Source organism: Miniopterus schreibersii, assembly GCF_964146895.1.
Source record: "Miniopterus schreibersii genome assembly, chromosome: 6".
NCBI classification, from domain to species: Eukaryota; Metazoa; Chordata; class Mammalia; order Chiroptera; family Miniopteridae; genus Miniopterus; species Miniopterus schreibersii.
In genome coordinates, this window is record NC_138107.1 from 2500773 (window position 1) to 2519431 (window position 18659).

The 18659-nt window shown below is 55.9% G+C and overlaps 2 protein-coding genes across 4 annotated transcripts; both read right to left on the reverse strand.

Moving 5' to 3' along the window:
- Positions 1–1127: 1127 nt before the first annotated feature.
- PPP1R18 (protein phosphatase 1 regulatory subunit 18) lies at positions 1128–11338 on the reverse strand. Of its 3 annotated transcripts, none has more exons than XM_081141465.1 (4): positions 11257–11338; positions 6694–8299; positions 2838–3024; positions 1128–2008 (listed from the first exon to the last, which is right to left on the reverse strand). In XM_081141465.1, the coding sequence occupies exons 2-4, from the start codon at positions 8269–8271 to the stop codon at positions 1989–1991; spliced, it is 1785 nt and encodes a 594-aa protein (XP_080997591.1). In that variant the 5' UTR covers positions 8272–8299; positions 11257–11338; the 3' UTR covers positions 1128–1988. The 3 variants fall into 3 exon arrangements, with proteins under 3 accessions (XP_080997591.1, XP_080997592.1, XP_080997590.1); XM_081141466.1 differs by lacking the exon at positions 11257–11338 and adding an exon at positions 9847–10082; XM_081141464.1 differs by lacking the exon at positions 11257–11338 and adding an exon at positions 9241–9324.
- On the reverse strand, positions 10091–12942 carry NRM (nurim). The gene is made up of 4 exons (XM_081141489.1): positions 12758–12942; positions 12003–12199; positions 11257–11433; positions 10091–10996 (listed from the first exon to the last, which is right to left on the reverse strand). Exons 1-4 carry the CDS (start codon positions 12888–12890, stop codon positions 10715–10717), a joined length of 789 nt encoding a protein of 262 aa, XP_080997615.1. The 5' UTR covers positions 12891–12942; the 3' UTR covers positions 10091–10714.
- Positions 12943–18659: the final 5717 nt, after the last annotated feature.

Here is an 18659-nt window from a genome sequence, read left to right on the forward strand (position 1 = left end):
GGTTGTGGGCTTGATACCCAGCACGGGGTGTGCAGGAGGCACCAAACAATGACTTGCATCATTGATATTTCTGTTTCTCTCTCCCTCTCCCTCTCTCTGAAATCAATAAAAATATATTTTAAAAAATAAGAATGCCTGTTTATCAGAAGAGACCCCTTTTCAGGACACTGTATTTTTCAGATTTATGATTTAGTGGTCCTGAGTGTTGGCGTAAACGACCCTGGGTTCGGCATTGTCACACTACCTGGCTGCATGCATTGCAGGCAGCCTCTGAATCCTGGACCCCTTCTATTCAGAGTATCCTCTGCTTCCAACTTCTTAGCTCTCCTCATCTGCTGATTTATTTGTTGAATCATTCATTCTAGAAGTAACTTTATCCACTAGGTGCCAGGTGTGGGATTGAACCCAACCAACATAGTCTGCCCTCATGGCACTTGCCATGTCTAGTGGATACATCAGCTGCCCTTTGAGAAAGGCAGCCCTTTGAGAAACCGGTGCAAGGCTCTCCCAAAGCCCTTTCTTTTTTTTTCTTTTTTTTAAATATATCTTTATTGATTTCAGAGAGAGGAAAGGAGAGGAAGAGAGAGAGAAACATCGATGATGAAAGAATCATTGATCAAGCCCGCAACCCAGGCATGTGCCCTGACTGGGAACCGAACCCCGATCGCCTGGGTCCTACGTCGACGCTCAACCTCTGAGCCACGCCCGGCTGGGCGCCCTTTCTTTTTAATCCTCAACTGAGCGATATTTTCTCCATTGCTTTTCAGAGAGAGTGGGAGAGAAAAACATGGGTGTCAGACACATCGATTGGTTGCCTGACGCCCTTGGGTGGTGCATGATGGGGATTAAACCTGCAATTGAGGTAGGTGCCCTTGGCTGGAATCAAACCCAGGACCCTTCAGTCCTCGGGCTGACGCTCTAACCACTGAGCCATACCGGCCAAGGCCAAAGCCCTTCCTCCAGGTCAGCGGAGTTCCCACTCATCCCCCCTCAACCCCCTTTCTCCCCGCCCACAGCCATGGCTGCTTCCTTGTCCTGGCCCTTCTGAAGGCGGCAGAGGCTTGGGGGGAAGAACCCAGAGCATCCCCCCACATACATTTTTTCTTTCTAAAGAAGGAGAAGCAACATTTGAGTTGGAAAGAGCTCCACTTTATTATGAAAAGTTGTTTTTGTCTTTTTTTTAAAAAAACACACACACAGGCAATTAATAAGGAAAAATGGGGGAGAACTGAGGTGCTTCATTAGTCACTCACACCCTTGCAATTCAATTCATTTTTGAACCATGAGGAGGGGCAGAATTAAATAACCAGATGGGGGCATGGAGTTAAAATTCCCAGCTTCCCCCTTGGGGAAAACTGAGGGTGGGTAATACTGAGCCAAAGTGGAGGAAGCCACACCTCCAGGTCACTCCCAATGAGGCAACTTTGGGGGACAGGGAAGAGGATCCCCCTGGACATGGAAAATAGTCGTGGCTTGTAAACCTGGGACTCGGGTGGGGGGAGGGGGAGTGTTTGTAAACCAGGCTGTGGTCAAGAGAGGAGGCAGGAGCTGTAAACAAAGGACAGTGCCCTAAGGAGCAGGAGAGAGGTGCCAAAGGACAGGGGTAGCCTCCCAGGGACATGAGTGCTTAAAGCCAGAGAGCCAGGGAGTGGGGGGAGTCAAGGAAGGCTGTAGGGAGAGTATACTCTGCCCACCAAGATGGAGGGGGTTCTCTGCTCCCACCTCCTACCCCCATGAGCTCTGTGCTGCCCCTCAGGACTTGGGTGGCCTAGGGTGCAGGAGCACACCTCATGCAGTCACACTGGGGACTTCGGGTGAGGGAGGAGTTTGGGCTCTGTCCCCAGAAACAGGATAAGGGAAGCAAGTTGGAAGATGTTAGTTGCCCTCCCTGCCAGGCTCATTTTCAGGGTCATCTGCTCTGAATCTTCTGGGATCCAGGATCTTCTGTTCTGGGCAGGAGGAAGGTATGTCCCTGTGCTGGAAGAGGGTCACCTCCGGCAGGACTCATCTGTGGGAAAGGAGGCAGTGATGATGGAGCATGAGGGCCTCTGCCTCCTGCCTTCCCCACCCACGCCCCATGGCACAAGGAAGTCGTCTAATATCAGCCACATCTTCAGTGCTTGTTACTACCGGTAACAGCAGCAGCCATACTCATTTAGCTTATATTCTGTGCTGCGCATTCTTATAACTTATTTAGCCTCAAAATAACCCCAGTGAGGTTAAGTAATTTGATGTCCAGCCATGACTTCATAAAAATTACTTAACTCTCTCAACTCCAGGAGGTAATTATTAGTAACCCCATTTTAATTTCTTTATGTTGGTTAACCTGAGAATGTTTTTTCCACTGATTTTTCAGAGACACTGGAGGGAGGAGAGACAGAGAAAAACATGTCGACTGGTTGCCTCCCGCGTGCGCCCTGACCAGGGCTGGGGTGGAGCCTGCAACCCAGGTATATGCCCTTGACTGGAACTGAACCTGAGACCCCCAGCGCTCTAACCAGTGGGCCAAACCAGCCAGGGCTAGTAACCTCGTTTTAATAATAAATTGAGGCCAATGGTCAGGTTATTTCCCTGAGATCACAGCCATAAAACAGGACAGGTTTCAAACCAGGCCTGACTGACCCAAACCCTGTTTTAAACCACACTAGAGAACTCAGAACGAGCGCTGGTTTTAAAATCTGGAGCCCCGACGTGCACTGCGCTCTCCAGGACCTGTTTCCCCAGGTGGTAAAGGAGCGGGTTACCCCGGGCGTGGGGCAAGCCCCCAGCACGCCGCGCCCCCCACCGCCCTCCGGCCGCAGTGCCGGCTCTGAACGCCAGGCGGCGCCTCCGCTCACCCACTATCAGCGCCTTGGTGCGCAGCCCGCCCGGCAGCTCGGGCGGCTCCTCGTCGTCGTCGTCGTCCTGCGGGGCCGCTGGGGCGCCGGGCGCCTCGGGCTCGGGGCCCAGCTCCTCCAGCACCGAGCTCTCGGAGGGGTACTGGTACGTGGTCTCCAGGGCAGTCTCGCTGAAGGAGATCTTGAGCTGCGGGCGGGAGGGCCGAGGCGGGTCAGCGGCCCACGGCGGGGCGGGGCTGCTCCTGGGCGCCCCGCGGCTGTGCCCTCGCCATCCCCTCCGGGACCCAGCTTTCCTTTGGATGCCGGCCCTCCCATCCCAGATTCCCCCTCATCAATCACAGCTTCAAAAGCATGAGACTTTGGCCTGAGCTTTGTTGGCAGGGGCCTGGGTGGCCGGGGTAAGGAATACAGAACCAAGGTTCCTAACTCTAGCGTGGGAGGCAGAGGATAAGTAGAAATTAAAAACACGGGAAAAGTCCTGTGATCAGAACTGGGTCTGTGGGCACCCCGGGGCAATCAGGAAGGCTCCCCAGAGGAGGTGAGATTTGAGCTGGCTGGGGAGGGAGTCCCAGGCAAACGCAAGGGCAGACCAAGAGAAGGACCCAGAGGAAACACACGTCCCCCAACACCTAAGGGGGAAGGATAAGCCCCTGAGTCCCCAAAGCTGCAGCTGGGGAAGGTGACAAGGGCGGAGAGGAAAGTCCACCGAAACATTGGGTGGGGGTGGAGAGTGCACCAGAAGGGACATGCAGAGGCAGTGGCAAAACACCAGACAGATCTGGGGGGCATAGGAACTCCTTCATAAACACAAGCCCAGCTGTTCTCCTGCGGTTCTGCCCATCCCCTCTGCCCTCCTAAGCAGCTCAGCGGAGAGGGGCAGGGTGGGATTAACTCTGGGAGCCAAAGCGATTATGGAGACAGGAGGATTCCATGTGAACTACTTGGAAAGGTCCAGATGACCTACTCAGGAATTCCCTGGCCTCTGTTTTGAGAAACTTGGGGCTGGTTCCCTGCATCCCATGTCTCCAAACAGACTGGGATGTAAGAAGAGAAGCCTGGAGGGTATCTGGACAGAAAGTTGCTAACACATGGGCTGCCAGGGAGCCTGGAACTCGGGGACTGGTCGCTCCTCAGCTCCAAATCCTGCACTGGCTCCCATCTTACTGGGGGCAAAAGCCAGAGCCTGACCAAAGTCTAGAGGATGCTGCCATGTGCTACTCCCTCACCTCTGGGACACCCTCCACTCCAGCTACACAGGCCCACTGGGAGCGCTCCCACCTCAGGGCTTTTGCACTGGCTGTTCCCCCTCTGCCTGGAACACTCTTCCCCCAAACATCCCCATGGCTCCCTCTCTCCCAGTCACCCTGTTATAAAGTCACATTCATTCCCTCACCTCCTGGACCTCTGGTTTCCACTTATCCCTGTTCTATTTTTTCCCCATAACCACCTCCTATCAGATAACTTCCTTACTGTCCTTGTTTCTGCTGTCAACAGGAGTATGGGAGATGCTTTATTGGGTAAGGAAGGGTTCATCCAGACCCCAGTTTAGGTCCCAACAGAAGACCAAGGCTGGGGGAGCAATGTGGGGGGAGCCCAGCCTGTGTACAGCTGACCCCAGTCTGTCAAATGGCTGACAGAATCAGGTGACAGCAACCAGGCCCCTTCCATCCTAACTTCTCAAAAGGGGCCACCTCTGGCTCTGTTACTGACAGATTTACCCAAACTTCTGGGAACCCATTTCTCTTTTGTTTTCAAATCCCCTTTCGGGATAACAAGCTCCGTAGTTTATTAGCTACTCTGAAAAATGACCCGTTTCATTGCTTTCAGTCCATGTTTGACTTCCCTCACTTTGCGCCCCCCCCCCAGCTTCTGACTGGGCTACCCAGGAATGTACAGCCCGCATAGGAGGGGGGTACAGAGGGGATGACTCACTGGTTCCTCTCATCAGCTATATAAGGTCACAAGGGGGCTGGAGAGGGAGCGGCCAGTGTCTCAGCTGAGGGGCCTCTGGGCAAGGGCACCAGCCACAGCCCATCCTCTGGGCTCTAGTGGCAGGCCTGGGGTTTCTCTGAACCAGGCTGATGGAATTAGCCTGCAAATGAGTTATTTAGGAAAGGTGGGATGGGGGTAGGGGTCCTCCTATTCCTGAGCTAGGGGTTGGGCAGAGCTGGGACAGGGCCTGCCAGCCCCTCAAGAGCCTGTGCTGAGCTGAGAGGGCAAAGCGGGAGGCGTGCGGGTCTACAGGACCTCTTCCCCACCCCCACCGCAGCCCTGCTTCCTCCTCCTCTCACCACATCCTGAGTAGTTCTGGCAGGCCAGGGCTCCTCGCTCCGCACTCAGCCCACCAGCCTTCCGGCCCCCACCCCAGGCTTCCTGTTTGGGTGATCTGCTTCCTGCTCCCCAGCTCCCTGACCTAGGGATGGTCACCCTCGCAGGTCCTGCCCCGCACCCGGATGCCTCTGGGCTTTAGGTCCCAAACTTCATGCCTCCCTTTGCTCTTTCTACCCCCAAAGCACAAGGCCTCTAACTCAGTAGGAAGTGACTTTTCTGAGCATTTCATGCTGCAGTCCCTGACCTGCCTCCTTGCTGGTCAGAGGGCTCGGGGTGGACTCAGGCACCGCTCGGGGATGGGAGCTTAAGCTTCTTGTGATGATGAATGGGGGGATCAAATAACCCCCAAGCTTAACCTAGGCCTTTGGTCCCTGTGGTTTCTCACTGACACTGAGGACACAGAAGCCAGACCTGAGGACACCACGTGTGGAGATGAGGACAGGAGACCAGGAAGGGCTTCCCAGGCTCAGGACTTTCAAGCTGGAAAGGAACTGCTGTGAAGGGAAGGGACTAGGGAAGGGGTGGGGCCAGGCCCAGGCCAGGGGAGCCCTCAGCCTGGCTTCTCCACTTTCCTGCTCACCCTGATTCGTTTAACCTCTGACCCTCTGCTGGCTCAGCCCCACCCCAGTCCTCAACTCCCATTGGACTCCTTGCTCTCAGTAGTGCCTCCAAATCACTTCTCTCTTCTACCCCAAGGGGAGGGAGAGGCCAGGGTGGCAGGAAGAGAGGGGAAAATCGAGTGCTGAGCCAGTAGTCCTGAGAAGGGAAGGGGGGGGGGCGGCGGCAGGGAGGGGGTATTTTGGAAGAGAAGGCTTTTCTTGTCCCAGGAGAAAAGGGATCACTGTCTGAAGCAGTGGCCCAGCTGGGGGTGTGCAACCCCGAGGTCACCTATTTTAAATGGCCTCAGTGTGCGTCTCTCCCATGGGGCAGACTTGCTCTTTGGCCAGCCCTGTTCCATTCCCCACTCTCCTCCATCCTAGGACGCCCGCATGCAGCTCCGTCCCCTCTTCCTTGGGACTTTCAGACGTTCCTCCACTCACTTCTTCCTCCGGTTTCTCCCTAGAACCCCAAAGCCACCTCTTCCGCCCCCCAACAGGCTTCCTGTCCCACATTCTCCCCCTGGAAAGCTGTAAGGGCTGTCTCCCTGGTGACCCGGCCGTTATAGAGTCAAGGCTGTTGGCCTGTCTCCCACCAGATGGGCTGGGTTGGGTCACAGACTCAGAGGAAAGGAAGGAAAGAAACTGGGGGCGGGGGTGCTCAGAGCCTGAGGGAGCAGAGAGTAAGCAGCCAGGGCACACCCTGAGACACACCCAGGGACAGCCCTGGGTCACAGGCAGGATCTTCGAGGCTTGGAAATGAATGGGAAAGGAGGGCTAAGAGAAGCAGGGAGTGTTTGCGGAGGAGGAAGGGTGGCAGCAGGATTTAACAGAGGAAGGCCAGAATACAGGGGTATAAAAAAGATGGAGTTCAGAGCCCAGAAGGAACAGACAAGTGGGCTTTTAAGTCTGGCTTGGCTGCTCCCTACCTGTTTGTGGTGCCTTTCAGGGGACCCCTTGACAAGGCAGCTGCGGCTGAGGCGGAGGTAGCCCCCCAGAACCAAGATCTCCTCAGCAGTCGGGTACCGCTTCTTCCCGGCCCCGGGACAGGCGGCATCTGCAGGGGCTGGAGTGGCAGGGGCTGCAGTGGCAGGGGCTGCAGGGGCTGTGTGGGGCACAGACCGCCTGGGGTTGACTGTGAAGGTGTGTCCACTGCGGCGGGGGGCCCCCACCCCTGGCCCTGCCTTCACCCCATAGAACAGCCGGCTCATGAGAGGATCCCCAGGGGACTGGGGGGCAGGTGGGGCTGGGGGTGGGGGAGACAGAGGGGCTGCAGGCGGGGGCCGGAGTTCCACAGCTTCCTCTTCCTGCAGTCTAGGGCCTCCAGTCCCAGCATCCTCTGGAGGGAGGGGGCAGGGCACAGAGCTGTGGCTCTGCAGGGTGCTTAGAGACCTGCCCTGAGGGCCGGCCTCTTCCTCAGGCTCCTCTTCTCCAGCCTCTGCGCTGAGAGGCCCCAGGTGCTTCTCAGCAGACTCTGGAGGGGCTGGCTTCTGAGCCTGAGTCTCTGTGTCCCTGGGTGTCCATTCTCGAACCTTCCCAGAATGCAGGGTCCATTTCCACCCTTCGGTCAGCCTCAGGTCCCGCTCCCCATCCTCCACTGGGCCGGGGCTCTGCTCTGCTGCCTGCCCCCCTTCAGAACTGCCGTCTGGGGCCTCTTGCGCTGTCATGTCTTCCGGGGCCATCGCTGGAGCTGGCCTGTCTTCTCTTCCCCCACACTCCTCTGAGCTGTCTTTTCGTTCGCTTCCTGTGCTCAGCCTCCATGCTGAGGCCTCCAGTTGTATCCAGCTTTGTTCCTGAGACTCTGTGGAGTCAGGCCTCCATTTATGGGCCTCTGTCAGGCCCAACTGCTGGCTGTCAGACTCCGCTGGGCTCAGTCTACTTTCCACTACCTCTTTTCTCCTGGGGCTTTGTTCTTGAGACTCTGCCAGTCTCAGACTCCGGTCCGGGGCTTCTCCGGGGCTCAGCCTCCATTTCCGCACCTCTGACAGCCTAGAGATCCTATCTCCAGGCTCTCCTGGGCCCGGCCTCCAGTCCTGAGCCTCTGAAGGCCTGGGGCTTGACTCTCGGGCTCCCCCTACCCCCAACCTCCTTTCTCTGGCTTCCTTGGGGCTTGGATCCCGCTTCTCCCCAGGGCTGGGTCTCCACTCCCGGGCCTCCAAAGACCCAGGCCTCCTTTCTGCAAGTAGCTCATCACTCCGGCGTTGCTGCTGCTGCTGCTGCTGGCGCTCCTGCCGAATGAATCGGTTCTGGTGCACTGGGCCAATGGCCTCCAAGAGGACGGCAGACTTGTCTGGGCCTGGAGGTCCAGCCTCTGCAGTCCCAGACGCAGGGCTAGGCTCCCCAGGACATAGCCCAAGCTTGGCCCGGCGGCGCTCCAGGAGCCCCCGCTTCCACGCTGGCATCTGGGACAGGCGCTCCCTCTCCGCCTTCTCCCGGCCCCGAACCGCCGCCTCCTCCTGCCGGCGCCGGGCCAGCAGCTGTAGCTTCCAGTCCGGGATGGTGGCCATGGCTGCCTTGAGATGAGGGTGGGGAGCACTGGGGACAGAGCACAGGAAGGAGATGCTACTGAGAGGCCCAGGGGATGAGCCTGGGGATGGGAGAAGAGGAAGTGGGGGGAGAGGTGGGACCAGAGGAGCTGAAGGGGAGAGGACAGGGCGGTGAGGCAGCACAGAGGAGGGGAAAACCAAGAAAGAGCCGGAAAAAAGGGCTCTGGGCCAAGTGGGTGGGGAAGGGCGTGAGGCAAAGGAAGAGTGGAGATTCAGATTTGGCAGTTCAGGGTTACTGGATGTCAGAGACCATCCCGAGGATGTGCGAGGAGAGAAGGGCGGACAGAGAAGTTGGTGTGAGGGGGAAGAGGGGAGAGAGGCTGCGGGTGCGGGAGACAGGGTTCGGCCAGGTGGCCTCCCCACTACTCCGGGGCCGTGAGAGCGCGGACGGAGGGCAGGGAATCCCGCTGGAGAGGGCGCTGCGGGACCTGAGCGGGTGTCAGGGAGGTGAGGAGGGGCGGAGAGTGGAGGGGTCTAGGGGAAAGGGGGGTCAGAGGGGAAAGGGAGGTCCGCGGGTACAGCCAGGCGCGTCTCCGCGCGGCCCGGCTCCCTTCCAGCTGTGCTCGGCCCCGCCTCCCGCCCCACCCCCGCCCCAGGGCGGGCCAGGGAAATACCCTCCCCCGGGGACTTTCAGAACCCGGCGCGCGCCGCCAGCGCGTTCCCAGGTCCCTGGGTCCACCCCCGGCCCCGCGCGCCGCCGGCCCCCTCCGCCCGCGCGGCCCGGGACCCAGGGGCGCGGGGGGCGCCGGCGCCTCTGCTCCCCCGAGCGGGCGCGTGCGGGCCCAGCTCCGCTCTCCCGGGGCCCCGACGGTGCCGGCCACCCCGCCCACGCCAGCCGCGCCGACCCGCTGTCTGCACAAAGAGGCGGCCGCCCCCGGCCGGGCCCCCCGCGGCGAGGCCCCCCCAGCCCGGAGCCCTCAGTCCACTCACGCGCCGGGCCCCGGGGGAGGGGTGCAGAGAAGCAGGGCGTCGGGAGAGGCGTCGGGAGGAAGAGGAGGAGAGAGGATCGCGGGAGATCCGAGGGGGGGAGGAGTGAAAGAGGGAGCCCGGGGGAGGGACGGAGGCCGGGACCTGGGGCCGGCGGGGGGCGGGGACCGCTTTGTCCGAGAACAATGGGGAGAGGGAAGGGGGCGCAGGGCGGAGCCCGAGAGGGGCGGGGCCGCGCTGCCGCAGACCCCGGGCGGAACTGGGCTCCGCGTTTCCCGCCGCCACGCGTGACCCTCCGCTCTGGGTCCCCAGGGCCCCGCACCCCGCTCCTGCCCCGTAGCCCTGGAAAACCCAGGTGTCCAGACACCCGCCACCCCCAGCCCGCCGACCCAGGGCGGCGGCGGGTGACTCAGGCCCCTCGAGGGACTTGGGGAGGAAGCAGCAGCTGCGCCGAGCCCGGCCCGCCCTTCCCATCTCCGGCCGCTCGTCCTCACGCTGCCTCGGGGCCAGCCTTTGTCGCGGCGGGGTCCCGGGCCACCGCCAGGCGGTGGGGACCCGTGCAGGGGGCGCGGCAAGAGGCGCTCGGAAGCCAGCACTTTGGAGGCTCACCCCGTCCGGAGCTGCTGCCCGCTCTTTTTAGCTCCCGTGGTCTGCGTCGAGGACATTGGGAGATGCCGAGGAAGGGGGACCCGGCTGCCCCAGAAAGGCGGGGGTGGGTCCGCCGGGAGTGGCCGCCGCCCCGCGTCGCCAGAGGACGCGGTGGCGGCCCAGACACGAGTCTGGCGCGCCCGGGCTCGGGCTCGCCTTCTTCCCAAACTGCCGCTTAGGACGCACTGAGGGACTGCGCACCATGTGTAGAAACAGGAGGCTGAGATTTATTTTCCTGCGGCGCGAGTTCCTCGGGAGAGCAGGTAGTCCTTAGACACCCGAACCAAGAGCAGGAGAATCCGTTCGACTAAGTTCAAGGACTGAACCCAGGGGCGGAGCCTAAGGAGGTGAAGAGGCCAGCCTGCGGGGCTGCGGGGCTGCGGGGCTGCGGGGCTGCGGGGCCGGGGGGCCGCGGGGCCAGCTGCTAGCGCGGAGCCTCGACCGGCAGCCGCTACTGTCAAACCTGCAGACCCCCGCACAACTCCTAGGAGTGCGAGCACGACGTGAAGAAGGGGATCCTCGAGGTGCAGAGGCGAGTAACTGTGCCGGGGGAGTGGCCAGGCAGGAAACTCCTCCAGGGGGTGTCAAGCCCTAAACTGTGAGGAGACCTGTAAATCCCCATCCCTCTTCCTCCCTTGTGAGAAGTGGACCTTATGTCTTGAAACTCAGAATTTAGGGTATGGAGATGGACCCAGGGAGTGGAGTGGATGGGACAGCCCCTTCAGTCCGTGGATTTGGGCCTCTGGTCTGAATCAGCCAGGACCTGGATGTCAAGGGATTTGAATTCTGAGGGGAGAGGAAGCACAGGCTTGAAACCAGGGTTAGCTCCTCACTCGGCCCCACCCTCCTGGGGCCGGGAGAGCAGCTGGAGTTTTCTTTGCAGCTGGGCCCGGAGGTAGCAGAGGTCTTGCTGGTCAAGTCCGTGAGCCAGGCCCAGGTAGAGGGTAAGGAGGAGAGCAAGGAGGAGACGGTCAGTGCCCAGGGTGGGCACCACCCACAGCACGGTCAGCAGCTCCACACACACTGGGTGTCGAAGGTGGGAGAAGAGCCTCAGAGCCCGGGGAGATTTCAGGGCCAGAGGCTCACCCAGCCCTAGCACATGGTAGTACACCTAGGAGAGGGAGGGCAGCTTAGAAATGGAGTCGAGCCCTTTTCACAACTTGGTCACCTCTTCCCTTCCAGGCACCCTCCTCTGTAACTCAGGCCCAGGAACCACCCTTCTGAGTCCTGAGGGGACACTATCATATAAGAAAGGCAGGTAAGGGAGCCAAAAGAGGGAGGTAGAAGAGCCTGGGAGGAGGAGGGGGAAAATCCTTGGCAAGGCAAGAGGTGTTCTAGAAAGGATCAACAGTCAGGATCTGGGAGTGTCACCTGTTTGAGGCCCATGAGCTCAGCGTAGTCAAAGACGAGAAGGATGCTGAAGATGAGGAGCCAGGAAATGACGTGCAGCACAAAGCACAGGAGGGGCACCCAGGTGGCCCAGGGCTCGGCTCGGGCTGCCCACAACACAGGGCCTCTGGGAACTGGCTCCCAGTATCGCATCACCAGCTGGGGAAGAATGAGGGGCTGGGAGACCTACACCCAGAGGCTGCCCCAACCCCAGGTTAGCTTGCAGCTCTCCCACCTTTATCATGAGCATCACCAACAAATACTCAGCATGTGGAGGGTGCTGGGTGGGGTCCCAAGGATGTAAGGATGACCTGTGTCTCCCTGAAGGACTTACAGGATGGGAGAGGATGACCAGAGCAGTGCACGGAGTAGCCTATGCCCAGCACCCAGAGAAGACAGTTGGGTACTAACTGGGAAGACTTCTCTTGTTTTTGAAGAAAGGGGAGGGCTGAAGGAGAGTTAAGGAGAGACTCTCAAGCAGGACATGAACAAGTGAAGTGGTGAGAATGCACATGGCATGAATGCTGGGGAATGGCAAGCAGCGCACCCTTCTTAACAAAAAGTAGGGTGTGTGCTGTGGAGGAATGGAAGCTAGGATTAGAGACCTGAACACCCTCAGTTCTAAACCCACACTTTTAACAGAAGCCTAAGGTCCTTGCTCCTGCAATCTAGGGCATCCTTCCCAGACTCTTTCCCTTAGGGACTCAGTCAGCTTCCAGGGCCTCTACCTGCAAGGCCAGGGCAGTGCACGCCACGTAGAGTGACCTCTGAAGAACCCCAAAGTACTGGGACATCCACACCTTCACTGTCTCAGTTGCCATGAGGCTGTGCTGCCCCACAAATAGTAGCAGGAGTCCCAGATCCCAAGCCAGGGGGGCAAGAATGCTGCGGTCCTGAAAGGCAGTCAGCCATCCCTGGGCGGCCTCTAGGGGGAGTTGGAGAAAGAGAGAAAAGAACAGGAAGATGGTGGGAAACATCCCTGACCATCACTGACTCTTGGGGTCCCTGCTATGTCCTTTAATGCTTAAAGAGCCTTAATGCTTCCTCCCTAGGCTTTGCCCACCCCACTTCCCCATTCCGTTTATTCCCTCTTTCCCTGGCCTCCTTCAGAGCTGGGGAAGATGATTCCTGTTGGGTAGTTACAAAGGCATGGCAGGAGAGGCCACCCTTGCCCCTCCTATTTCACTTCTCCAAATGGCCCCTTTTTAACACTCCTCTCCACAGCCCTCTACAAAGCACTTTCCTTAGCATACTCGGTTTACCGGCCTCCCCTCGGCCCCAGGCCTCCCCGCCCGCCTCTCCCGGCCGCCAATCCCTGACTTCCTCATTTAGCCCGCGGGTCCCCGCAGCCGCGTCTCCGAGCCTTCCTCCGTTCCCTCCCCTCCGCCGCTCCCCAGTCCCCGGTCGACAAGCCCCGCCCCGCTCCCTCTCCTCGGGCTCCACCTCCCGGCCCCCGAGCCCAGCCTCGGTCCCTCCGGCTCACCTGGGCCACCCGAGTCCGGCATCCCGCCAAGGAGAGGCCGCAGGGAGGTAAAGCGCACGAACTCCACTCCGGTGCCAAAGGCCAGGATGAAAGAGGCGAGGGCGGCGGGGACCAGGAGCAGTGCGGGGGCCATGGCGAGCGGCCGCGGGGCGCGAGGGGGCGGGCTCGGGGTTCCCGCCGCCGCCGGCCCCGCCCCGGCCCCGCCTCCCTCCCGGGGCCAGGCCAGGGGCGGGGCTTCCCCGCCGGGCGCGCAGGCGCAGGGCCCCGCCCCGCGCCCCTGCGGAAGCTGCGCGGTCGCGTCGGGGCGTCGGGATCCCCGTCAGGGCTGCGCGCCGCGGCCCCCGTCGGTTGAATCCTGCCTCGGCTGTCTTTTGCCGTGTAAAGCACAGTTCTTCTCTCACGGTTCTTGCGGAAACCGCCCGAGCCGGAGGCTCTAAAGCCTCAGTTGACACCACAGTGAAGGGTGAGACAGCGGCCGAGAACCCAAAGCTGAGTCACGCGCTACACTCGTTAGATTGAAAAATCAGCGGCTGTTTTACCACAGAACAACTTAATGCTTATTCTGTGACATATTTAAAAGCTGAGTTGTTGCTTCTCCACTTGCTAAGAAGGCCAGAGAACTACTCTGTAAGGCTACAAGATTTGTTCTAATAATGCCGAAGGCTATTGATTTGTAGCCATGAGAATAAAAATGAGAAAATATTTATGGTAGAGCCGGGCCGGGCGTGGCTCAGCGGTTGAGCATCGACCTGGGATCCAGGCGATCAGCGTTCGATTCCCGCTCAGGGCACATGCCCGGGTTGTGGGCTTGATCAATGAGTCTCTCATCATTGATGTTTCTGTCCCTCTCTCTCCCTCTTCTGTCCTCCCTCTGAAATCAATAAAGATATATTTTTAAAATATATATATTTGTGGTAGAAAGCTTTGTGTATTGTCACAGTAGGTTATTTTATCCAAGTTTATAATTATCTATAGTTTACTCAGCAGCCTCATTAGTTGGACTTAACTAACTAATCAGAAACCGCTGCCCGGCCGGGGTGGCTCAGCGGTTGAGCATCCACCTAGAATCCAGGAGATCGCGGTTGGATTCTTGGTTGGGGAGCCTGCCGGGCTGTGGGCTAGATCCCCAGTAGGGGGCGTGCAGAAGGCAGCTAATCAATGACTCATCATTGATGTTTCTACCTCTCCCTTCCTCTCTCTGAAATCAATAAAGACATATTTTTTTTAAAAATGAAGATTTTTTTAGTCCAGAGTCACTTTTTTTTAAATCCAGAAACCACTAAGATTTTTTTTTTAATCCAGATATTTTTTCCATTGCTCTTCAGAGAGAGTGGAAGGAGAGAGAGAGAGAGAGAAACATTGACGTGAGAGATACACATCAATTGTGTGCTTTCCGAATGTGCCTGGAAGGGGGACCAGGGATCAGGCCCCAAACGAGGTACCTGCCCTTGGCCGAAATCAAACTCGGAACCTTCAGTCCATGGGCTGACACTCTAACCACTCAGCCAAATTGGCTGGGACCCACTAAGGTCTTTTTTGTTAACATTTTCCCTTACAGACCTGTTTGTAATACAGACTAACATATCTAAAAAAACAAATGTAAAAAGTAAGGTTTTCACCATCAGATTTAAAGAGCATGTAGTTAAAAACCTACTCAGCCTCTGGCTCCATGTGCGAGCGGTAGGCAAGAACAAGTGCTCACGAAACACCGCAAAAAGGGACCCAACAGGAAAGTGCTGATCCATTCTCTAGGAAAGATTGGTGTGACGTGAAAGCACCAGCTGTGTTCAATATATGAAATGCTGGAAACACTCGTCATGAGAATTCAAGGAACCAAAATCCCATCTGATGACCATCAGATGACATCAAGGGTTGTGTTTTTCAAGTGAGCTTTGCTGATCTGTAGAATGATGAAGCTGCTGTTAGAAAATTATTGAGGATGTTCAGGGCAAAAACTGCCTAATTTCCATGGCATGGATCTTACCCGTTACAAAATGTGCTCCATGGTCAAAACATAGTGGACGATGAAGCAACATAGCAGAAGCTCATGTTGCTGTCAAGACTACTGATGGTTATTTGCTTCATCTGTTTTGTGTTGGCTTTACTAAAAAAGTTGAAAACAATCAGATTCAGTAAGACAGCTTATGCTCCTCAACAGAATGCAGAAGATGATAGAAATCATCCTCATGAGAGTGCAGACAAATGACTGGAAAGCAGTGGCCCATAAACTGATTCCAGGTAGCACTGGAAGAAACATGGAAAGGCTTGCAATCTATTCCTCTGCTCCACGATGTCTTTGTTAGAAAGTCAAATGCTGAAGAGGCCCAAGTTTGAACTGGGAAAATTTATGGAGCTTCACGGTGAAGGTCGAAGTTCTGGAAAACCTGCTGGGGATGAGACAGGTGCTAAAGTGAATGAGCTGATAGATATGAGTCCCCAGTCCAAAAATCTGTTTAACTTAGGCTTTCAATGGTGACAAATAAAAAATCCTATTTGTCATAAAAGAGAGAGAGAGAGAGAAGACCTCAGTAGCTATCAACACAGAGTTTTCTCCTTTGTGTACTTGGTATTAGCAGTCTAATTTTAGACCACCTGCTGAATATGTAGTAACCCATTGTGTTTTGTTATTGTAAACTTTATTTTGTAGAAAAGTTTATTTTATTTTTTTTGAAATATTACAGGTGTCCCATTTCCCCCCCCCATTGACCCCCTGCACCTTGCTCCCACCCCTTCCCCAGGCCTTCACCCCATTATTGTATGTTTCCATGCGTTATACATATATGCATATAACTTCTTTGGTTAATCTCTTCCCACCCTCCACCCCCCTTCCCTCTTCCCTCTGAGACATGACAGTCTATTGCATGCTTCAATGTCTCTGGGTCTATTTAGTCTGTCAGATTCTTTTGTTCATTAGCTGCTTCTTAAAGAAGACCCTTCAACATTTCATGTAATACTGGTCTGGTGGTGATGAACTCCTTTAGCTTTTCCTTGTCTGAGAAGCTCTTTATCTGACCTTCAATTCTAAATGATAGCTTTGCTGGGTAGAGTAATCTTGGTTGTAGGTTCTCACTTTTCATCACTTTGAATATTTCTTGCCACTCCCTTCTGGCCTGCAAGGCTTCTGTTGAGAAATCAGCTGACAGTCGGATGGATGCTCCCTTGTAGGTAACTAATTGCTTTTCTCTTGCTACTTTTAAGATTCTCTCTTTGTCTTTAACCTTTGGCATTTTAATTATGATGTGTCTTGGTGTGAGCCTCTTTGGATTTCTCTTGTTTGGTATTCTCTGTGCTTCCTGGACTTGTAAGTCTATTTCTTTCACTAAGTAGGGGAAGTTTTGTGTCATTTTTTGAAATAGGTTTTCAATTTCTTGCTCTTTCTTCTCCTGGTATTCCCATAATATGAATGTTGGGCCGGTTGAAGTTGTCCCAGAGACTCCTTATGCTATCTTCATATTTCTGGATTATTTTTTCTTTTTGCTTTTCTGATTGGGTGTTTTTTGCTTCCCCATATTCCAAATTGCTGATTTGATTCTCAGCATCCTCTACTCTGCTGATTTCCTGTAAATTATTCTTCCTTTCAGTTAGTGTAGCCTTCATTCCTGACTGGTTCTTTATTATGTCACTGATGATCTCACTAGTTTCCTTAATAGTCTTACTGCCCGGCCGGGCGTGGCTCAGCGGTTGAGCGTCGACCTAGGATCCAGGTGATCCGGGTTCGATTCCCGGTCAGGGCACATGCCCGGGTTTCAGGCTCCATCCCCAATGACTCTCTCATCATTGGTGTTTCTATCTCTCTCTCCCTCTGCTGCCCTCTCTCTGAAATCAATAAAGATATATATATATATATATATATATATATATAAAATAGTCTTACTAAGGTCCTTGAGCTTACCTAAGTTCTTTATAACCATTGTTTTGAACTCTGTATCTCATAGCTTGCTTGGATCCACTTCATTTAGTTCTTTTTCTGGAGATTTCTTCTGTACTTTCCTTTGTGACATGTTTCTTTGCCTCCACACTTTGGCTGCTTCCTGGTGTTTGTTTCTATGTATTAGGTAGAGCTGCTATGTCTCCTGGAATTGGTAGAGTGGCTTTGTGTAGTAGGTGTCCTGTAGGGTCCAGTGGCTCAGTCTCCCCAGTCACCTGAGCTGGGCCTTCTAGGTGCTCCCCTGTGTGGGCTGTGTGCACTGTCCTATTGTAGTTGAGCCTTGGTTGCTGTTGGCATCACTGGGAGAAGTTTACCCCCAGGCAAATCGGCTGTGAGGATCGGCAAATCGGCTGTGAGGACCGGCTGCAACTACAGCTGAAGAGCTGCTGTGCTGGAGACTCCCCTATGGAGCAGGATTTACTTCAGTGGAGCTCTGGTGTTCACTGAGTCCCCCCCTTGAGTGTGTCACTCATGGATGTGGTAGGGTTGTAATCTAGAATGGTTGAGTCTGACCACCAGGTGCACTGCCTCTGGGGCCTCCCAGGAGGTGCAAAGTCAGCTTCTGCCTGTGCCCTGCCCAGGGCCACCCAGCATGAGCTACACAGTAAACTAGCTGGCTGCTACTTGTGCTGTGCTTGGAGGTGCCCAGGAGAGGCCAAGCTATGAACCAATGCAGGCTGCCACTAGTGCCAGGCCTGGGGACACTTATCAAGAGTTATGGGGCATGCTGAGGCCCGCTGCTGCTTGTTTGAGAGGTTTAAGGAAAGTCCTAAGCATGAGGCTCGAGAGGCCACTTGCACAGAAAAGCCCCTGGAAATGGCCTGGATGAGCTGCAGGTGGGGAGGGGCGGGGCCTCCGGAATCACGGGGCGGGGCCAAAGGTGTGAGTCAGGTGCTGGCGACTCAAATATGGCTCCTGCCTGCGGGCTCTGGGGGGGGGCTCGCCAAAGGAGCCATGGCCTCTACCAGCTCCTCTGCTGGGGAGGAAGCCGCCCCTCCACCTCTCACCTTGATTTCAGGCAGGTCAGTTCCTCCCCGAGTGTCCCGGGTCCTTTCCAGCTGCTGCCCGGCGCTGGGCTCAGAGGGGGCGTCCGAGTGAGTCGGTGCCGGGCCCTGTAAGAGGAGCTGCTGGGGCTCCCGCAGCCTCGGCGACCCTCAGTGACAGTCCCCGCTGGTTTCACAGCCCGAAGTTGTGGGGACGTCTCTTCCCAGCCCTGGAGCCCTGGGCTGGGGGCCTGCTCTGTGGCTAGGACCCCTCCCTCCTTCTGGAAATCTCTGCCACAGAGATGTTCCTCCGGGTTTAACCCACAGCCCCGGGTGTGGGCTCGCGGCTGTGTCTCCCTGGTTCAGCCGCGATCCGCCCGCGTCTGCGCCCCTCCTACCGTCTCGGTGCTTCTTCAGCTCCCTGGTTGCGGGGCTTCTGTGCAGTCAGATTTCAGGAGGCTCTGGGTGATGGTGGTTCTGTATTTTAGTTGTGATTTTGGTGTGGTTGTGGGAGGCGGTGGGTAGCGTGATTACCTACGCCACCAGCTTGCTGTCTCTCAAAAAGTTTTAGATTTACAGAAAAATTGAGAAGATAGTAGGGTTCCCTTACATCCTTCACTACTTTATTATTAATATTTTACATTAGTCTCATACATTTGTTACAATTAATGAACTAATATTGGTACCTTATTGTTAATCGAGAGTTCAGAGTTTATTCTGATGCTTTTAGGTTTTTTTAAAATATTTTTATTATTTATTTATTTATTTATTGTTTTAAATATATCTTTATTGATTTCAGAGAGGAAAGGAGAGGGAGAGAGAGAGATAGAAACGTCAATGATGAGAGAGTCATTGATCGGCTGCCCACAACCTGGGCATGTGCCCCGACCAGGAACAGAACCCTGATCGCCTGGGTCCTAGGTCGACGCTTAACCGCTGAGCCACGCCTGGCCAGGCAGAAATTTACTTGTTTCAAAAAAAATCCAGAGAG